The sequence below is a fragment of the Myodes glareolus genome, chromosome 14 (genome assembly GCF_982192425.1).
Source record: "Myodes glareolus chromosome 14, mMyoGla1.1, whole genome shotgun sequence".
In the NCBI taxonomy this organism is placed as follows: Eukaryota; Metazoa; Chordata; class Mammalia; order Rodentia; family Cricetidae; genus Myodes; species Myodes glareolus.
The window spans coordinates 66,656,429-66,678,630 of record NC_142039.1 but is presented as its reverse complement, the minus strand read 5'-3'; the positions used below and the strand labels follow the sequence as shown (position 1 = coordinate 66,678,630).

General features: G+C 42.0%; 1 protein-coding gene across 3 annotated transcripts in view; it reads right to left on the bottom strand.

The window, feature by feature from the left end:
- Nucleotides 1-22,202, bottom strand: part of Spin1 (spindlin 1) — a 50,204-nt gene that overhangs the window by 10,102 nt on the left and 17,900 nt on the right. For all 3 annotated transcript variants that reach the window (XM_087896590.1, XM_087896591.1, XM_087896592.1), the window contains exons 2-4: nucleotides 18,720-18,926; nucleotides 14,066-14,114; nucleotides 2,288-2,541 (exon numbers count right to left, since the gene is read on the bottom strand). In XM_087896590.1, the coding sequence (XP_087752716.1) occupies nucleotides 2,288-2,541; nucleotides 14,066-14,114; nucleotides 18,720-18,771 (355 nt within the window). In that variant the 5' untranslated portion in view covers nucleotides 18,772-18,926. The remainder of the gene's footprint in view (nucleotides 1-2,287; nucleotides 2,542-14,065; nucleotides 14,115-18,719; nucleotides 18,927-22,202) is intronic.

Sequence of the window (22,202 nt, the reverse complement as noted above, 5' to 3'; positions counted from 1 at the left end):
TCTGATTAAAAAAATGAAACTTGAAGGAACATTTCTCCAAAGATGATATACAAATAGCAACAAGCATGCAGGGACACACAGCCTTAACTGTTATCCTTATACCTACAGATGTTTATATCAAAACAGAAATCACTAGGTGATGGTGGCAGAGCTGGAGAGCTGAAGCCACTGTGCACTGCTGCTGGAGCTGTAAGCCTCAACAACACAGGGAGCACTGTGGCAATTCCATTAAGAAAACATGAATTGTAAGACTCTATGATCAGGCAAAACCACTTCTGGGGGAAATCACCCAAAAGAATACGAAGGTTTCAGAGAAGTCACAGATAGTCACATCCACAGCAGCCTCCAACACGAAAAGGGTCATGGATAAACAAAATGGGGTACACAGGTTTATACCAGAGTATGACTGCCAGCATTCAAAGGGACAGCATTCCTGCCTGTGCTACTTTGTGGAGGGATGAACACTAGTATATGCCACTAGATAGAAAAAAATCCAGAGTAGTCAAATCCCTAAAGATAAGAATGAAGAGCACATATACAAAATGATGCAGACAATAAATTCTGCAATTTTCTTTATCAAACTTGGTTTGTGTGTGTGTGTGTGTGTGTGTGTGTGTGTGTGTGTGTGTATGCATGATGAGTTATGCAGACTTTTCCTATAGAAGAACTCTACACTGCAACTGTGAATAACTGAGGGTAAGGGGAACAAATTCTTATCTTAATGTTGGGGAAATAATAGGGTTAGGGACCTTAAGGGTCCACACACCTTGCCTTGGGAACCAGGGACACCATCACATGCTCTTTAGTCTCTTCAACTGACTTTTTCGCCATCTTTAGTATCACTACAATTAAAATTCAATGTACACACTGAAGTGGGCTAGAAGACTGTTTCCTCCTACACAGAACACAAAAATCAAGTAACTTTCTAGATTCTACTCTCATAATAAACACTAAAGTTAAGCATTCATGTCTAGTCAAGTATGGTTGCTCACATCTGTAATCCTAGCTCTCCGGAAGTCTGAGGCAATGGACTACTTACTAACTGTATCGGACACAGTATCTTGCTGATCTGAACTACCAATTGGACTCCTCTCTTCAAAGTGCTTTAATTTACAACTATAATTCAAGTCCTCTAACAAACAAGACAACCCAAATCTATAAAGAATACACATCACCCTTGATGACATACAGCCAGGGTGCTCACAAGATTTGCTCCTGTCTTATGAATATTCATGGGAGAACTTTGCCCTAGAAAGCAGAAAAGATTGGAGTCCTGGGTCAGAAGATGCCTACCACCACGTAACACAACCAAAACATGCAGTTACAGTTTCCTAAGGGGCCAGTAAGACATTTAACATCCACATTTCCGGGAGGAAGTCTGTCCTCAGTTACACAAGGAGAAGTTGACAGCCAGGTGCGTGGCAGACGCCCACCATCCCAACTAGTCAGTCAGGAGGCTGAGACAAGAAGATCTACCATTTGAGCTCATGCATTGGAGAACATGGGACTCAAGTGAGCTAGTTCTGCCCTAGAAAATGTTATAGCCTTAGATTCTGTCTCAAAAAAATGCTGAAAAAAAGAGGATTAAAATGTAAAACTCTGTGAAAATGGAACTTCACAGAGAATGAGAAGACTTTTCAGAACTGTGGGGCCTAATTTTCAAATGACACGAAGACTTAAAGGCAACTCTGAAATAATATACATCAGTATTTTAAGAAGCAGCAGTAAGGATCAGCAAAACATTTTGAAACATATACTTTTAAGTAACATTAACTTGTGAACGTCCTACTTAAAACTGTCATCAATGACCATTACCTTTAACTTAAACTTTGTGCCTTAAGGGACACTTACAAGGTAACCCTGAGAAAACAGGACAGAACAAGTTTTCCACTTGCAAAGCTTACTGAAGAATGGACTCTCATCCTTGATGCTTCCAAGGACATTTAGTGTCTGCAATAGACAACAAGCCAAAATGACCTTCTATTTCCTGAGCTGTCAAGTCAACGTGCCATGTCAGTGAGCCAATGACCGTCACAGACAACACGAGCAACTGGAAAACCGGAAATCTCTAGGTCAAAGATCCATCTTTATATCCTTCATAAGGCCCTTAACTGTGGTTTCAAACCATCTTCTCCGGATCAGTTTCTGTGTTTAAGTGGTAAATGTTTTATCAGAGGTGCTTGAAGTCTGATAGAAGTAATAAACACTAATAATGAGAATCAAAAAGCATTCAATTGCCACTTTTTAAAATAATAAGGTTCTTAAAAGAATAACTTTAAAAACTTACCAACTCTATCAGGGAGGACTTCAAGTGCAGAAACTCTTTCATCTTTATTAAGTTCTAGTCCATAAACACAGTCAAATCCATCATACTTTATAAGATACAGGGAAGGATTCACGGGCACCTGGTCCAGGACAGTCCCCTTCCACTGGGTGACAGGGCCGTTGCCCTCTCTCCACCCATGCTGAATCCTGCAGCCTACGATGTTCCGCCGGGGTTGGGACACAGGTTTGCTTGGTCCCACACTGGTCCGATGTTTTCTGTATTCACACATACAATGTATTATTCTCACAAATATGCATATCTGGACCCAATACAGTCACTAGCTTGCATGTTCATCATTACACATGACCCTAAGGCATGGGCAAACTCCTACTGGTAAGCCAGAATGACTGCAAGTTTCAGGCCAGTCTGGACTGCAGACCCAAATGTGCTTCAAAAACAAAGAGCTAAAAGAGATGCCTCAGTAGGTAAGAGCATTGGCTAATCTTGCAGATGACCCAAGTTTGCTTTCCAACCATCTATATAGTGAAGGTCCTCTTCTGGCCTTCTCAGGAATCAGGCACACATGGAGTGCACAAACGTACCTGATGGAGGCACTCCCAAACACAAAATTAAAACAAAACACACACACACACAAAAACCCACGACTTAACATTTTATTCCTCTTTATGCCCTGGTAACCCTGAAATAAACTAACCAACACACAGTTGGACTACAGAGTTCGCTCAGAAGCACAATTTCCTCACATACTAGAATAACTCACAAGCACCTTTTAACAGTTTATGACAAATAACAATGCAATATTAGAAATACTGCAGCAACATCAAACCAGTGATTTAAATATTTACACCAAACGCTAATACTTTGGTTGTTTGTGTGTGTACACATGCACATATAAGAATATGTGTATCCATGTAGAGTCTAGAAGGTGCTATCAAGTGTCTTCCTCTGTTGCTTTCCACATTATTTTCCAAAATAGTCTCTCACTGAATCTAGAACTTGCCGTTTAGGTTTGACTGGCTTATCAATGAGTTCCCAGGATCCATCTCTCTTAGCCCTACCCCCAAACTACGGGGATTACAGACACATGCCCCATCTGAGGACCCAAGCTTAGCTCCTCATGCTTATTCAAAAAGCACTTTACACACTCAGTCATCTTCCCAATGCCCATCCTGGCTCTCGATATGGGGGGTAGGAGGGGTAATTACACTCTGAAATACAAATACAAAGGATAAGACTTGGCTTGGATGTAACTTGAGCCAAACCAATTTGACAGATATTGCCGTGTGCCAAGAGCAAACAGGGCTGAAGAGGCTCAATGGCATTTCAGAATTTCTTAAAAATTTACTGTCATTACAACAGCTAAAGCTCTAATTATATATAAAGTAAATAGAAAGGTATTCACTGTTTACATGCACTTAGCCCTGTCAGAGATCCTAGAAACAGTGGGTCTGTTGCAAACATAAAGGACATATGAGGCAATTAAGCACTGAGCCAAGAGGGAATGAGAGGGAAAGGGAGTGAGGCCACATGTAGAACCTCCAAACCGGACACTCCCAGTCTCTCCCCATCCGTCTTCTGCCCTCAGAACCTTCTGAGAAAGCAGCACACCTTCCTCCAAGGGAGGGAGAGCCATATTCCCAGGCCATTTGAGTACAAAAGCCTAACTAAGCAGGGAGTGACTAGAGTCAGGTAAGAAAATCCAGAGACAGGATCACAGCAGACAGGTGGCTAAAGGGAATCTTGTTTTAAATAGGATGCCCAAGCAGAGCTAAGGAAGCATAGGAACTTCTGAGGTCACCTCCTCTCCAGCCCTGGGATCCTGATGTACAATATACAAAAGTAGCTTAAAGAAGAAAGAAACAAAATTCTTGATTGAGCTTTGATAGGTAGTAGAGGTTAGCCAGAAAAATATATCCATGTAGTAGATAAAGCTGCTACCAGCACTAAGCAAGTAACAGAAGTCGGGTAAGAGAAGCTGTCCAAGTGATTGCGCCAAGAGGTGCCCAGATTAGGTGCCTGTTTCTGGGTGTTGTCTGAGAATGTTCTGGAAAGAGATCAGTATTTGAACTGCTAGGCTGAGGAAAAAGGATGTGTCCTCAGCAGTGCAAATGGGCTTCACTCAATCTGCTGAGGGACTGAACACAACAAAAAACAGGAGGACACCATCTTTTTATTCCTGCTGGTTGACCCAAGCAGGAACATGGCTTTCTTCTGCTCCTGGACTAAATCTTCCACCAGTGGCTCCTGGTTCTCCGATTCTGCATGAACTGTACCATCAGCTCCATAGGATCTCTAGCTCACGGACTGCAAGGGAAGAAACTTCCTTGCCTCACTATTACGTGACTCAACTTAATCTTTATATTCTTCTCTTATTGGTTCTCTTGCTCCAGAGGATCCTGACAGAGGAACATGTATCACAGAATGGAAAAGCTGAGAATGAGACGATGTAGGAAACAGCTAGGCAAGGTAAGAAACAAAAGCTGAAGGTTTTGGTGATAAGACAAACACAGAAGAATATGGAGAACGGCAATGTGGGGGCTTATATAGAAATGAGTAGTGAAAGGCGGCAGGACACAGAGACTGAGGAATAAACACATGGCAGTGGGGAAGGACTTCAACAGAAGTTGTCTACAGCCTACAGTCAAATGCAAGGACCCAAACTGCCCCAAGTTAAACACCTCAAAAACTATAGCCCTGGGAAGTCAGAAAAAGAATGGCTCATGCTGAGACATGCCACATAAAACACATCCTTTGCACATCCAGGCAAAGACCCCAAATCACATGTACAGTAAAACAATGAAATCTGGACAGCAGCATGTTGTGCCAGAAGAATGAACTTGGGGCTCCTCTGGGAAAGAAACCAAGAGCCAGAAGGGCAAAATGACTTCCAAGCAGAAAGACCACAAGTAGAAAATTGTAAGCATGTCCAAAGGCAAGGAACACTCTTCTCATCTCTATGTGTTCCTTAGATGTAGCACCAAAGGCTGACACACAGCTCAACTCAGGACTGACAGGGAGTAACAGATACAGTCACTGTAGAACAATACAGAGGAAGAGAGGAAACAGTGATCCTTGAACAATGAAGGGGTGCTTAGGGATGCACATGTCAACCACAGTTGACAACTCCCAAAGTTTCAGACACTGTAGCACCAGCTTTTAATCCTAGCACTTAGACCCTGAGACAGAGAGTCAGGAGTTCTAGGATAGCCTAAACTACACAGTAAGACCCTGTCCCCTCAAAAGAAAAAACCTTAGCCAGGAATGAAGACACCCTCTGTAATCCTAGCATCCAGGAGGCCAAGACAGAGGAAGCCAAGTCTGAGGCTAGTCTGGAGTACACAGGGAGCCCCGAACTAGGCAAAGAAACTCCCACTAACTATCTTTCTAATATACCAACATAAATAGCATGTATGCACACAAGCATGTGCACACCACAATACATTTGTGGGGGTCAGAGTTGGTTCTGTCCTTACACATTACATAGGTTTAGGGAATTGAACTCAGGCCACCAAGCTTGCTTAGCAAGCACTTGCTCCCTCTGAGCTACCTTACTAGTTCCCACAGGATCACTTTTTATATTGCTAATTCAGGGAAGACTACTCCATCAAGGATGAGCAGCAATGGAGGCAGAACTCATAGGATTTGAGCTCCCCCAGCAGCAAGAGGAAGTGGCTGAGGCGGCTGCAGTGGCACAACACAGCAGCTGGCTCTGATGGGATTACAGTGTGCTGCTGCACTTTGTGCTTACACGTATCTGAAAACAGTAATCTTTAAAGTCCTTTTGTGGCCGGGTGGAGGTGGTGCACGCCTTTAATCACAGCACTCGGGAGGCACAGGCAGGTGGATCTCTGTGAGTTCGAGGCCAGCCTAGTTTACAAGAGCTAGTTCCAGGCTACAAAGAAAGCCTGTCTTGAAAAATCTAAAAGAGAGAGGTTTTGAGAATTTTTGGTGGCATGACTCACAGATCAGTCTTATAGTATCTGAGAAGAAAAAAAATATGCAACTGCCATCTATTCTGACACAGATTTAGCACAATTCTTGACCTCTCTCTCACAGAACCAAGATGATAAAAAGAGAAGAAAAGCTTCAATAAAGCTATCAAAAGTTTGTAACTACTAAATGACACTCAGACCCAAGAGGACTACTAAACACGTGCAGTTTCTAGGGACAAACATCTGCCCTTCTAAGGGGTTACACTTGTCTTAGAACACTAGAATCTTCTCAGTGACACCTTTTACCTTTGTCTTCATGCAACCCAGTCACAAGCCTTCATTCAATTTTTATGACCATGTCCCAGTGAACGCCCCTGTACAGGCACAGGCTCACAACAGAGGCTGTGGGAGGTGCCTCACCACGGAAAGGATGCAAAGGATTCCACCAGCACATATACCACTTCCTAAACCCTAAGTAACAGACATTGTTATTTCTGCTTACAATTGCTTTGTCTATTCAGGACTTTTGGTACTTCCACATGAATCTTGAGGGTGTTTTTCCAGTTCTGCAAGGAATATCACTGGAATTTTAATAGGGATTGCACTGAATCCAGTTCTTTACAGGGGTTTCTGTCAGTCCAAGTAAATCATTAAATAAAACAGGAAGTCAGTATCTAAAGGTAGGTCGGCCTTTTCCACCTTATTCTATTTCACTCCAAATGTTTATTCTAATGTAGACCATAGTTGGGCACCATTTTGTTTTGATTTTTGATTTATTTTATGTGCACATGTGTGGGTGTATATATGTCATGGTTTGTGTGTAGAGACCAGAGGACAGCTGGCAGAAATTAGTTCTCTCCTTCCACCATGTGGATACTGGGGACAGAACTCAAATCATCAGGTTTAGCAACAAGTGTCTCTTTTGGCTATGCCTTCTCACCAGCCCTTTTCAATTTTTAGAGGCAGGGGGCTCATTCAATAGCCTAGGCTGGCCTTGAACTCACATTGATTCTCATGCTTCAGAGTCCTGAGTGCTAGGAGCACAGGTGTACAGTACAACGCTGTGGACGTCTGAATGAAAATGGCCCCATAAACATTTGATCGAATGTCCGGTTCCCAGTGGATTACTTAGGAAGGATTAGGAGGTATGGCCTGGTTGCAGGAGAGGTGTTACTGAGGCTAAGCTTTAACTTTCAAAAGCCCATGTCTCACTCTTTCCGTTTTAGGTATGTAGATAGGATGCAAGCTCTCGGCTACTACTGGTATTGCATGCTTGTCTAACCTGTCGTAACACTTCCCACTATGACAACCAGGACTAACTTCTGAAACTGCAAGCAATTTCTCAAATAAATGCTTTCGTACAATAACTAAGACATATTCTCAGTTCAGGGTACCATTTATCTGTTTACAGAGAGAATCCTTCTGGACCAGTAAGGCACAACATACCAAAGCCTCACCATGGAGAACAGCAATACCTCAGGGAGTGTGTGTCTAGGGCTTTACTGAAAGAAAATGTTCAGCAGTACATCTTACTGACCAAGTAATTAAGGTCTATCCCTACATTGAAATAACTATACAACTATTAAAATTATAGGAAAAAAGACTCGGGATGGAGCTCAATGATGGAGTGCTTACCACTCCATCATTACAAAACATACACATGCCACAGGTTTAATCACCAACTTCATGAAAGAAATCTAAAATTATAAAAATTAAAAAATATTTTTCCCCATTTGCTCGAAACATTTTTTTTAATTTAAAGATGTTTTAAAAACACAAATGTAAGCCAGATTTTGCTAACTCCAGGATCTTCCTAAGGAGGGTAGAGATGTATTCAGGTTGCTTGCAGGCCTTGTTTGAGGGTCACTGCCCTGTTCAAGCAATTCTCTGCATCTCTGTGCTTTGTCTACTATATAATGAACCCCAAACAAAGAAGAAACAGAAGGGATCCAAGAGAATGTAATGTCCTGTCTCAAGAACTAAGCACAATTTAGTCATCAGATTTGTTCAAAAGCAAACATGGAAAAGAGGCTGTCATTCTGAGAGGGCTCAGGGGTGATCAGATGGAGAGGGAAGAAAGAAGAAAAAGAATGGGGGGAAATGATGTAACTATATTTTAATTACAACTACATTGCATAAAATCATCAAGTAATTAATAAAAATATTGTTTCAAAAAGAGAAAGACAGCTGGGGGAGGGGTGAACACCTTTTAACTCCAGCACTTGGGAAGTGGAGGCAGTGGCATGGAGTTCAAGGCTAGTCTGGTCTACAGAGTTAGTTCCAGGACAGCCAGGGTTGTTACACAAACAAACAAACAAAACAAGTCAGAAAAAAGGGAAAAACAAAAGAACTCAAAGTTTGGAGTGTAGGGAAGTGAGGGTGGAGAAGATGGATCTTTGGGAGGGGCGAATATGATCATAATACATTTATGAAATTCTCAACTAATGAAAACTAATAATTTAAAAGTAAACACTGAAATAACAAGTTAACACTGAGGTTTTCTCAGCTCTACAACTGTTCTAGAATCTAGTGAAATTAAAATTGCTTGGCTGAGAGACAGCCCGGTGGGTAGCGGGAAAACGCGCCAGCACTCACAGCCCTGGGCTAGCTGGCTGGTCTAACTGAACTGGCAAGCTCTGGTTCAAGTGGAGAACTCTGTCTCAATATAACAGAAAACATCTGCATCTACATGCACACACATGCCCCTCCCCAAGCATGTGACCACACACACAATGCTGAAGGACTGATGCAAGAATATTTGCTCGTATGATGAAAGAAAACTCATTTCTCTCAATACTGGAAACAAGTGACAAACAGAAAAGCTCTGTATGAAGCTCTCAAAGGAGAAACTTTTGGGGAGAGAGTATCTTTCAAGTGAGACAATATAATACATAAAGGGGAAGGAAATAATGGAACAAGAAGGATTAAATGGGTCAGGGATGAGAGGACAAGGTAGAGAAAGGAATGTGAGAAGGGATGATGAACACTAAAGACCTTTAAAACCATTTATCTTACATGTCTGTGTATGTGCATGAATCCTCGGGGATCAGAGAAGGTAGTCAGACCCCCAGGAACTGCAATTAGAAGCATTGGTCCTAATCCATGTGGCTGCTGAGAGCTAAACCCCATTTTCTAGCAAGAGCATTTAGTGCTCTTAATTGCCGAGCCATCTTTCCAGCTCCAAAACCAACTAAGAAAAATAACCCAGCAGGTGGAAGACTTATACAGTGGAAGCTTTATAAAACCAAAGACATTAGAGAGTGGAAAGATCTTCCGTGCTCACAAACTGACAAAATCACACCGTGAAAACAAAAGCTGCCTACAGACTCTGTGCACTCCCCATTAAAATCCCAGTGACATTCCTTACAGAATTAGAAAGAGCAATCCCCAAACTGATATGGAAGCAACAAAGATCCCAAATACCAGAGCAATACCACTTAAGCAAAATAGTAAAAGGTCCCCAGACCACACTCTTTCATATGTGGTCCTTAGATTTTAAGTTTTCCATCTGAGGGGGTACAGCTAATACTAGAAAGTAGACAGGGCAAAAAAAAAAAAAAGATTTTAGGAGTAGATTGGGGACAAGAAAAAAAAAATATGGCATAAAAGCTGAAGGAGGGAATCTGAGGGAAACATGGTAGGGGAGGACAAGATTCAAACAAAATGAAGTACATATGAAAAACCCAAAATAAAATCCATTACTAACTCTAAAAAGAAAATAAAAAAGGCAGCCAATATTTTATATACCATGTGTATACTACAATAAGCCTATCTATTATCACAATTCCATTAGTCTGTCATATACTGAACTTGGTTGCATGGATGAATTACTGGTGATTCTTTCCAGTCTAGTTGGTACTGTTATGCCAAAGCAATTTTTTCTTTGGATTCTACAAAATTTAGAAGAAAATAGTTAAATAAAAATCGTGGTCTTTTTGCAAAATACAATTAGAAACTTGTTTCTCTGGCGGCTGTTGTTTTATGTAATTTCTAGGTGTAAAATAACACACAATAACAAGATGAAAGAGAACAGTTATCTTCATGAAAGTCACCAGCAGTTCATCTACACACTGAGGAACACCACTGTCGACGGAGTTAACTCAAGGTGACAGAACAGTTGGTTACATGTTGTGGCAGATTGAAGACCATTAACATTGTGGTCCTCCCGGATACCTCGTGGTTGCCTGTCTAACCTTAGTATTAATGACGTAAATAACCCATTTTCAAGATGAGGAAGAAAGCAGGAAGCTCAATGAATACAGTGTGGTAGTTAACTCACTTCTAAACTCAATTATTGATCAGTTGTCAAGCTTCAGACAGGTTTCTTAATCTGTTTAGGCATCAGTTTTCACATCTGTAACAAGAGCTCATGACTCCAGCTTGACAAGGGCACCATGAAAATGGTATGAGATCACACCAGAGATCAACAAGGAGGGGTAGTGAGTGGCACTCTCCATTAATGACTGGTGTTTCTATCTTATTTACAATTTGCTCCTTGAGTATGTATTTTCCTGTAGGTGATATGTATGTCTGAGCATGTGCATGCACATGTATATGGAGGTTAGAAGCTGACACCTGGTGTCCTCCTCTGTCTTGAGACAAGATCTCTCATTGGAACCTGGAACTCAGAAGCTTCCAAGGAACCACCTGTCTCAGCACTCCCACCACCTCCCCAGCACTGGGCTTACAGAAGTGCACTGTTGCAATTGACTTTTTACAAGGGTGCTGAAGTTAAACTATGGTCCTTCCCATGCTTGCTTGCAAGGCAAACTTTATAAGCAAAGTAATGGATTGGGTGTGGTCGTGCATGCCTTTAATCCCAGCACTTGAGAGGCAGAGGCAGAGGTAGAGGCAGAAGGATCTCCGTGATTTAGGTCAGTCTGTTCTACTTAAGTTCCAGGTTATCTAGGGATTCATACTAGAGGGACTTTGTATTTGGGGAGGGGGGAGAGTTTAAACAAATTAGTAAAACACATGACACCCCTTTTTAAAGACAGTACCTTGAAATGGAGATCTATCCCCCATTCAAATGTAGGAGGGAGAGTTAACATAATATATAAAAATAAAAACAAGCCACTGTATGTTCATTCAGATGCTTTTCCAACTGTATTTTCACTCAAGACAACTTTAACAGCACCCCAAACAACTTCATGGAACAAATTCCGGTAAGGCTTGCTTGATGTTAGCCTCTCAAACTCAGCAGGTATCCAACCCACAACTACTACACAGATGATTTCTACTAAAAACAAAATGAACACAGCTATAGCAATTGCCTAGCCTGTTAAGGCCCTGGATTAGATCCCCAACAGGGACAGTGATCAAAATACACATATGCCATTTCCTCTGTGGAGGTTAACTCCTGAATTCTCCTGGCATGGTCTAGGGACACGTGTGTGTGTGCTGACTGCAGCTCTCCTGATTTTACCTCAGCATCTAACTGTAAGGGTCGCCCTGAGTCTCCCCACTCTGTGGAGAAGGAACAACAGGACAGCCACTGTTGAGGATGGAGGGGTGAGAGCTGAGGAGCTCAGGTTCTGTTTTGTATTTGGTTTTTATTAAAAAAAAAAAAAATCTGTTGTAGGAAGAAGCCTATGTTGAAAAGTGAACCATTGGTTCAACCCTTGATTTCAGATATGGGCAAGCAGCAGCCATAACACAAAGGAATCTGCAAACTCTGTGTCCCTGCTGACTCCATCCAAGATCATTCAAGACATTAATAGCCAGCACCCAACAGGGTAACTTTGGATTTGCAGTGAAAACTTCTTTCATTTCACCTTCTGGAGCACAACAATGCACTCAAGGCTTCAAAGCTGTGGATCTTAGCCTGTGACGGCAACAGATGACGTTCCCCACAATGTGGAATAACCAACATGAGACTTTTTTTTTTTTTTGGCATGCCTATGAACCCCAAGCTGTGTGCTGGTGGGGGGGGGGGTGTCTAATTTATTTTTTGACAATTTCATACATGTCTACCATGTATCTCGACCAATTACATTAATAGTTTTAAGCAGTTGGTATTTATTTCTTGTGCCTGAAGGGGACAAACCCATGAGACAATAAATGTTCAGCATGACTTAGGAAAGGCAACAAGAAATCCCTTCCACAAAATGCATAGAACACAACTATGGGACCAAACAAACGTGGTCCGACTTTCCTTTGGACTGCCAGCTCACAAACAACGACAGGGAGACTTCTTATGAAAGTCTGGCCTTTAGTTAGGTCTGTCTCAACCAGCTCTTATACTGTAAATTAACCCATTTATATTAATCTATGTCCGGCCACATGGCGTCACCTCTCTTTTCATCTTGCACCTCGTGTTTTCTCTCCTACTGGCTGGCAACTCTGCCGTCTACCAGTGTTCTCTCTCTCCCCAGAAGTCCTGCCTAACCTCTTTCCAACTATTGGCCGTTTGGCTCTTTACTACACCAATCACAACAATGTATCTTCACACAGTGTACAAATATCCCACAATAAACAAATGTCTAATGTAAGTCAGTGAAAGTTTAGTCAATGGTAATTACTTAAAATAGGTTTATAAAAGGGGTGGGGTGCTAAAACACTGTACCTTAATATTCTTAACTTCTTTTAGGTTATTCTACTCTGAATGAACTGCTTTGGTCTTACAAAGGTGGTATTTTACTTTTCCCTCATCTACAAAGGTGGTATTTTACTTGTCCCTCATCTACCCACTGCCTAATATTTGTGGTTTGTATTTCTGCCTTACTGTTATTCTCTATTTGAGGCAAGATACTGCTTACCATTTATACCACACTAATGAGTAGAGACACCAAAAAAATGATCACATCACTGGGTACAGCAAAAGCAGGATGATGAGACAAGGTAAGGTCAATTCTGTTCTCAGGAAATGGCACACTTATCTAACTTTCAAATTTTTGTTTTCTAGGTCATTTCCTATGGTGACCATTATATTGACATTATGCACTCATCTGAATGAGAGACAAGTCTGGTTCAATCATCAACCATTACTGAGGGAACTCTTGTTTTACCAGACCTCCCATGACTAAGAGGCCTCCTATTCTCTTCGGTTCCACTGAGGCAATGAGGACTCAACTATCCACTGTGAATCACTTGGGAACAACTGCTGCAGGCTGCTTATGCAATGGGAAAAGGAGGAGGAGGGCCTTCATCCTTCATCGGTAACTTACATCCCTTACACTCTCAAGTCAGTTAGAGTGGCACATCCGTAACAGAGGCGTATAGTCACCACTACATGGCGACTGCAGAACTAGAACACACTTGTCACTTTAAACACATGACTACTGTTGGGCCTAAGACATATGCTTGCACATATGTAACCACAGCAGTTTGGAGGCTGAGTCAGGAAATTACAAGTTTTAGACCAGCTCAGACTAAATAGTGAGAAAATCATTAAAAGAAAAAAAGAATAGTAAAAAGATGTGTTTTAATTCTATTTTAAATGAGTATGCTTTCTATAAATTATAAGTACAAAGAAGAACATGGTAGTTGGCTAGGTGGACCCTAGTATCAGATATCTCTGCTCAGTTCCTTGGCTAACAGCTATCAAGACCTGTAGAGGTATTAACATGTGTGTATCCATGTGTGTTGCCCCCTCCCCCGTCCACCCAGCGCATGCACACATACACTGCTATTTCCTGCCATGTAGTTGGCTCGCATTAAGATAGTGGACAGCCATGACTCAAAGGTTTTTTAACAGCTGAAGTGCATAGCTGACACACTTCATTCAAACCAAAGAGAGGAAGTGGACAAGGGTGATCTCACACACAATTCCAAGGCATTAAGAGGAGGTGAGCTAAGGGGTAGTCCTGGTGCTAGTGATCCAAACACAGGTGTGAGCACTGCTTACTTGTGAGACGTCCTCTTCTTCATCATGTTTGCAGATACTCCAGCATGGCCTACAAGAGAAGCAAGTGACAGTCAGCAAAAAGTGGATTAAAAACAAAAGCCTACTTCATAAATCCTAGAACAGGTCATTAACCACCAACATATCAGAGCCACATGTTTATTTGACTTCTGAAAAGGAGATACTCTGAGTAAACACAATGGCAGTCCCGATGGTTCTTTGCTTCCAGATCAGACATAAAAATAAACCCAGTTACACGTACAAAATTAATAAGTGACACGCCTGACCACAGGGAGAGCTACTTAGAAGAGAACTCCAAACCTCAGTGAGCTGGGGGTTAGCAAGGGTCCACACTCTGGCTAAACAGGAGTCTGGACATGAGTAAATTCTGAGAAATCACAAATCGATAAAGCTATTCAAATTCCATCTAGGCACTTCTTGGACTAATGAAGCAATCAGAAACAAAACAAAATACTCAAGAATTCACAGCAGCCTACATAAACATAATATCAAAAATCCATCCAACACTTGCTTGATAAACTTAATGCTTTTTAAAATGTAAAATGTCCAACTACTTCTCTTAAAACTTATAAGACAAGAAAGGTCTATAAGTATCTAACTCAAGACTGTCAGTTTGCTCTCCAACACACAGACACACAGATACACAGAGTAACCCAGCTTGGTGCCACATGCCAGCAAGGAGGTTATGATCAAAACAACATGTTTAGTCGTTTTTGTTTTACATTTTAAGGACATTAAAAGGTAAACACATCCAACTGATCTCTAGACTCAGGAAGTATCAAGAAAACAAGTGAAACCAGGATACAGTAAGTCACCCCCACTGAAGACTCACTGGGGTGACTAGTAGGCTATGCACATCAGTAAGGTCAGCCCAGTGACACAAACCCCCCAAACTCACAAAAAGAAATAACTGAGAGATGAAACCAGCCCTAGAGATCCAGAGAGCAGCGCCCACAGACCTAGCACATGGGAAACTAAACTGCAATAAAGAGGAGCCTGGGAAGCAATGGCGGGTGGAGCTGTGATGAAGCATGTGTGCAGGCTGATGAACAAGCACAAAGGCGGCTGTGCACAGTACCCCTAAACTAACTTCTGAAAACCACTGGTGATATTTTCACAAGAGCAAAACAAACAAAAAACACTTCTAAACAAACACATAGGTTCAGGGAAATTAAGATTTGCTGTAAAAAACAAACCAGACAACAGTGATTCATTCAATCTTCAACCCACCTATTGAGAGTCAAAGTATCTTTCTGTCCAGCAGCACCAAACAAGGACTGAAATAGATTTAAACTTCAGAACAAATAATGTCACCATGGATCACAAAAGACACTTCAAAAATGGCATGGTTAATTAATCAAAAGCCACAATAACCTTAAATACACACAAGGCTGATTACAGAATACTGAAATCCATGAAAACAGGAAAAAAAAAAATCACATCTACATAATGCACACTTAGTTATATAAACTCTCTTCTCTTGCCAGTTGGTGTTAACAGGTGGGGAGAAAACCAGAAAGGACAAACACCTGAGCACCACAACAGACAGCTTGAAACTCGTGTCAAATCGTATTTCCTCTGGATCCCAGATACACTAGCCATATGCTGAGTCAGATGAGTCTAATAATATACTTAAACTATCCTGAAACCATACAGAATGTATTTGCTTACCAGGTCACAGTAAACTGCATAGAAACAAAAACAGTCCTGACAGTCGAACGCGTGTTTCGAGCAGAACAAACACACCACAATGAGCTTAGGGGTCGCAGAGCACAGCGCTCCCACTCAGCGGTCGCCTATGTAAGTGGGGCCAGATATGAAGAAGGTGTCAACACAAGGCAGAAGAATGTTTTCTGGGAGGCTTCTTCACTCTGTGCAAACTCCCTTCTCCCTTCCTTAGTGGAGCCTCTACAGCTTTTCAACACTAACTAAAGGTACTAAAGCAGACACTGCAGCTCTCAGAGACAAAGATGGCATGTTGGGACCTGGTGCCAGGAGGGCCACCTGGACTCACTGAGGTAAGAACAAAGATAACAAGAAAAGGAAGTGTGTGAGAGTCACAAAGTCAGCCAGAAGTGGGAGCAAACATCCCTGGCATGTCCCTAGACACCTGTGACAAGGTGCAAAGAAAGGATTCCTCAAGGTATGCTAGAACTATATGTAATGTACCAAACATTCCCACCCCACTCTCATCCCATACATCCACGCCTCATAACCCATCCCCATCCCTCATGATCCTACTCTGGGTACACAGCATGCTGGCTTCTAGAAATGGGTACCTCAAATGGTCACAGAGTCAGGCCACTATCACTGACCCTTGAAGAAAAACTTCATTGCAGCAGGCTTTCTTGGACCGCCAGCCCCCAAATGGTAACACGGAGACTTATTAGTCTATGTGCTGCCCTGGGGCTCACTTACCTATCTAAAGACTTTCCATCCTGCTTTCTCCATGTCTGTCCCCTTTCCTCTCTGCCCACCAGCCCTGACCTAATCAATCAGGGATCTCAGGCAGGCAAGAACAAACAGCAACACAAACAAATATAGCATAAACAAAAGCAACACACAGTTGAACAATTATTCTGCAACACAAACAAATGTAGCAAATCTTTATTTATTAAACAAATACTCTATTACAGAACAGTTCACTTGTATATCATGTATGATGTCAGTGTTGACTTCCTCACTGAGACCCTGCTTTTTCACTGGGTAAGAAAAGGTAAGTAAGCATTATGCCAAAGTAACAGTCTAATTCTAGATATAAAGAAATGGTTGAAGCCACACGGTGAGACTGAGGCGCTGGAGAAGAGCAACATAGCTGCCTGGTATGATCTGAAAAATCAGAGGCGACTGGGAACAGTGCAGTCAAGGGACTGATGATGAGTGAGAGATGCAAGGAGTCCCAAAGATCCTGAAAATTAAATTGCAACCAAGACAATCTCCAGTTTCTGGTCATATTCATAAAGAGTTTAAATTGCTCCTCTGTCTTATCACAAGCAAAACACTAAAAATCTCAATAGTACTTCTTAGACTGAACAGAGCCACAAGACAGCAACTGTTCGTAAATTAGAAAGGAGGAGAGAAACAGAGAAGATGGCACCTAGGCAGTGAGAACCCATCCAGGAAACCGTGCAGGAGGAATCTCACAACTGGTGCTGCTGGAGTTACTAGAGCCCAGTCAGACAGTAGGACTGAGGCTTACTTACTCTTTAAAAGGGCCTACACTTTAGTTTCCCTCTAAAGGCTGATAATCTGGACAAGCTGCCTTGTGTTCCTAAGGCAGGGTGGCTGAGATCACATACGGCATTCATGCCCAAGAGGTTGAGTAAATCATTTGACCAGGGAATGAACTAATGGAAAGAATGAGCAACATACAAAACCAGACAGGTAGGAGAGAAGGTGAAATCATTTTTTAAAAAAGAAGCCAGGCGTGGATGCACATCTACAGTCCCAGAAGTTGGCAGCAGGGGCAGGAAGACCACATATAAAATCAAGACCAGCACAGTCTACATGGTAAGTTCAAGGCTACCCATGATGGTATCTGTAAAAGCTGGGCTTCTTTTAACTGAAAACTCTGCAAGTTGGTCACGGGCCTGGGCAACTAATTCTGGAACATAACCTCATTTAAACTTCATCACACACTTCTTTCAATGTTCAAATGCCTAGAAGGTTGCATATTCAAGAATTTTATTTATCAGCACAGCAGGTTGGTAAATGCCTTTGATCCTAACCCTAGGTGCCACTGGCAGGAGGATCAGGATGTTGGCTGGCTCATTTACTAATTTATAAAACATTCTGTAAGGTTATTTTGTTGTTGTTGTTTGGGGAAGAGAGGGTTTTAAAAATCAACATATTTAAGCTGGACAGTGGTGGCACATGCCTTGAATTCCAGCACTTGAAAGGCAGAGACAGGCAGATTCCTAAGTTTCAGGCCTGCCATGGCTACAGTGAGAAACCATGTCTCAAAAGTCCACCCCACCCCACCCCCAAAAACCTACACTTTTATTCTTGTTACTTTCAGCCATGTGCCACGAAAGATAAAAAAAACAGAACAAATTCCTGTTTCAGGGCAAGCAAGGGTGCAGGCTTAGTTTTTGGTTTGGTTTTGTTTTTGAGACAAGATTTCATGTAGTCCAGGCTGGCCTGGAACTTGCTATAGAATGGAGAATGGCCTTGAATCCCTAATCTTCCTGACTCCACTTCCGAGTGCTGGAATTACAGAACTCTTTCAGTTTAGATCCACACCAGTGAACTTGTTCCAAATAAACATTCTAAAAAGTGAGTTAAGATCCTCCTTTTGTCCCAAAGCTACTCAATCTCCTAAATCTCACTAAATCCAACATTCTAACATTTCAGCTTCTTCAAGTAATAATAAAGCCTTGATTTTATTCTATTCTTAAACAGAATCTTGAAATTTACTTGTTAATTTTGCCAGTTACCTATAAATTGCTAGGTTATGCACAAAACAGTATTTAGCATGGTGGTTCCCTTTTCAGGAAATCAGCTCTTCCTTCACATGCAGCAAGGTATAAAGCACCAGGAATGGAGAAGAACACACTGCCAGGTACTATGTGAAATCGCTGTTGTATGTTCTAAAATGTATACCACACTAAAATAAATGCAGAGCTGCAATGCTTACCTGCATCAGCTCTGGACCGCTGGCCAGGTGTCTTCCCGAATGGGGTCTTCATTCATCTGTATTTATGTGAGCAGCAGAGCTGCTGGACTAGGGTGAAAATCCAGTATTTTCAGATATGAAGCTTCCCACAGGTCAGTATTCTTGTTAATCCACCATCCAGGTGTCTCTTTTAAAAGTTCAGCAAAAACATGTGGATTCCCAAGCACTCTGTAAAATGAGCATCAAGACAAGAAAACGCCAGTGAGTCTCTAAATATGACAGAAAATTAAAACACAGTTCTCAGGTAAACGGCACTAATCCCTGAAACAATGACGTGGTTCCCAGCAAAGGCAACGAATGACAGCGTGAAAGGGAATCCTGGGCCGAGCGCAGATGCAGTAGGGAGAAGAGTCTACGCAGAGATGAGAGCTCTTTCCTGTTACAGCCCAAAGCACCTTGCTGCTAAGCACCAGGGCAATGAACACCAGGATGTACTAGAGCACAGCCTTTTTCCTGGGGGGAGGGGGAATAGCAATGGTGTAGGTACTCAGGAAGGGCAGATGCAGCTGGGAAAAAGAGGATATAATTTTGCTTCTCCCTTCCTGCTCCCAACCTCTCAGAAAAAGATTCCAAAAACCTAAGAGAACTCCCGAAGAACTTTTCCACCTATGCAGATGCTAAATCACTTCACTAAAGTAGTACCATTTATATTAAATTTGGTTCCAGGAACACTACAGTCCAGGTAGTAAAACATTACCATAGACATCACAATCAGACACCACTTTTTTAACGGCTATAAGGTCATGCATGATGTTACTGGCTTAGATAACTGCTCCTGTGGCCAGTCTTTTATTTTAGAAGGCTACTTGTAACTGCTAAATAAACAATTCCAGAGATCTGTGCACCATCACCCCTCTCTCCATTGTTTTACCATCTTTCCCTATTCAGTCTCTAGCTGAGATTACAAGAAGGGTTCATCACAACCCAATGGCTGGTCAGTCTTCCCTTGCCCGGCACCCTTTCTGCTGAGTTTATAGATAAAGCACTAAACGTGAAGGTAAAACATGTTAAGTTTTTATGTCAAACTTCATTCTCTTGTAACCTGAGCAGCATTCAGCACTGCTCGCCAGCTTACCACATGCACTACAAAGAACTTCCCACCACCTCAAGTGACAGCTGCCCAGAGCCCCTTGTTACTATAACACAGATGCACTGTCCTGGGCCCTCCAAGCTCAGTCCTGTCATTGGGTCAACCAATTTCAATGTACCTCTGCATGAATTTCACCACTAGAGTTTTGGTGGCATACAATAAACATGATATAGTCGCTCCCAACTCTGAAAGCTAACCCCTGGGGCTGGAGAGAAGGCTAGCCCCCCTAAGAGATCTCATTTGTGCCAGATTTAGTTCCCAGCAACCACACAGAACCCACATTTCCAAGGGATCTGACACCCTCTTCTGACCTTGGGCCTCAAGTACACATGTGGTAAACACACAGGAAGGCAAAACACTCACTACACATAAAATAAAAGCAAATCTTTTTTGCTTATTTGAGACAGTCTTATCTTAAGACAGCCCTGGCTGGATTCAAACTCAAGAGACACAGAAGCCTCTGCCTCCCAAGGGCTGGGATTAAAGGCGGGTGCTACCACACCTGGCTAAAACTAAATCTTAAAATCAAAATAAAAAAAAAAAGCTACCCATACTCCACCCATCTTCTCTGCTTTTATTTACAAAACTTCAAAAACTATGAAAAATGTAACATATTAACACGCTGATTCCTGATATGAAATTTAAGGTTACTAATGCTCTGAAGTGTATGTGTGTCCTCACTAGGAGGTTATGGCTATCTTGGGAACATTTTCTGTTGCTATTTCAAGATAAATTTAACAGACCTTTAAGAGAGACGAGGAGTTGCAAACATGGGGTCTTCTGCTTTCCCCTGCACACAGCACAGGTGGGCAGAGGTCTGAGGACAGCCTGGGTGACAAGCTTCCCCCACCCTCTTCCAGTCTGTCTGCTGTTCTTCACCTGCACCTGACCCGGTGCGTCCAGGGTTTCTCCTGTCCCCTTCTCTCCATAGGACAGCTAGGATTAGACACCCATGCTGTGTCTGCCTTACATGGCAAGTACTCTTCACCACTAAGTCATTTCCCCCAGTTCTACAGGAGACTTTTGGAGCAAAATAATGTGGGTGAAGTTCCTAGAAAAAAGTCACACCCACTGCTGACTAGACTGAACTTCATGGATTGTGGAATGAACTGGGTTGTGACAGATCCGATCTTAGCCTCTCTTTACAAACCATTATAAACCATTCACCATCTGCCTTAGTTAGTGTCTGATTGAACATCCTTATGACTATCAGATAAACCTTTCTTGTAATGTATAGAATGTCTTCATATAGCACCTGAAACTTTTAACAGACTCCTCCTCCACTTTGCTGCAGCCTGCCTACCTGGTATTTCTACTAAAATGTCTTGGTTTCTAACTTCATTTTGTTCCTGAACTATAAAAATTCCATGAAACCATTTCCATACTGACTTGGAACACAGCGTTTGGAATAGCCTTAATCTCTATACGTAGGCCAGCCATAAGAATTAACTCATATTCCCTTTGAGGTAAGAGTTGTGTTTACTGTTAATAGCAAGGCAACATGTCTACATTCTTGAGCTACAAACAGTGAATACAATCTAATCTCATTCGAACTCATTTAAAACCATCCAAAAATGCAGCTGGCTCCCCAAGATACTGAGTGTAGCTGCTGGGCCCTGTTCTTATCTGAAGAGAGCCATTGGGTGCTTTGAAAAGTCAGTTAAAGAAGGGCATTCTGAAAAAGAACTGCTCTTTTGACTGGAACTCATTTAATTCATTCACATTTTCTAAAGATACAGATCATCTTTAAGTTATTGTATTATGTGGTTAGTTTAGTAAATAATAAAAACTAAAGGAAAACGTAAACAAATCTAGTCCTTTCTAGAACAGCAGACACTATATTGGTCCCCTTTCCTACCCCAGTGCTGTAGGAAACAGTCAATGAGTGGAACTTACTTATAAGTCACTGAAAAAGATGAGGGGGCTGGAGAGATGGCTCAGTGGTTTAAAGAACTGTTTGCTCTTCCTGGGTTAAATTCACAGTACCCACATCAAATACAGCTCATAGCTATCTGTAACTCCAGTTCCTGGGAACCTGACTTCCTCTTCTAGCATCTTCTAGCATGTGGTACAAAGACAAACAAAACACCCACAAATATATTTAAACACACACACAAAAGAGGAGCGGGGAACAGACAATCCTGACACAAACAAGGGAAAGGTTAACTGCTAACACTCCCAACACACACACAAACACACGGGGGGGGGGGGGCGCAGAGAGAGGCTTTACAGTGGAAACTTCATTTCTGGGAAATAAAACAGATGATTATCCTTTAGTAATGATCCCTAAGTCCACTGTAAGATGCTGAAGCGATTCACAAACCACTGCACTGACTGGTCTTAATATGGCAAAC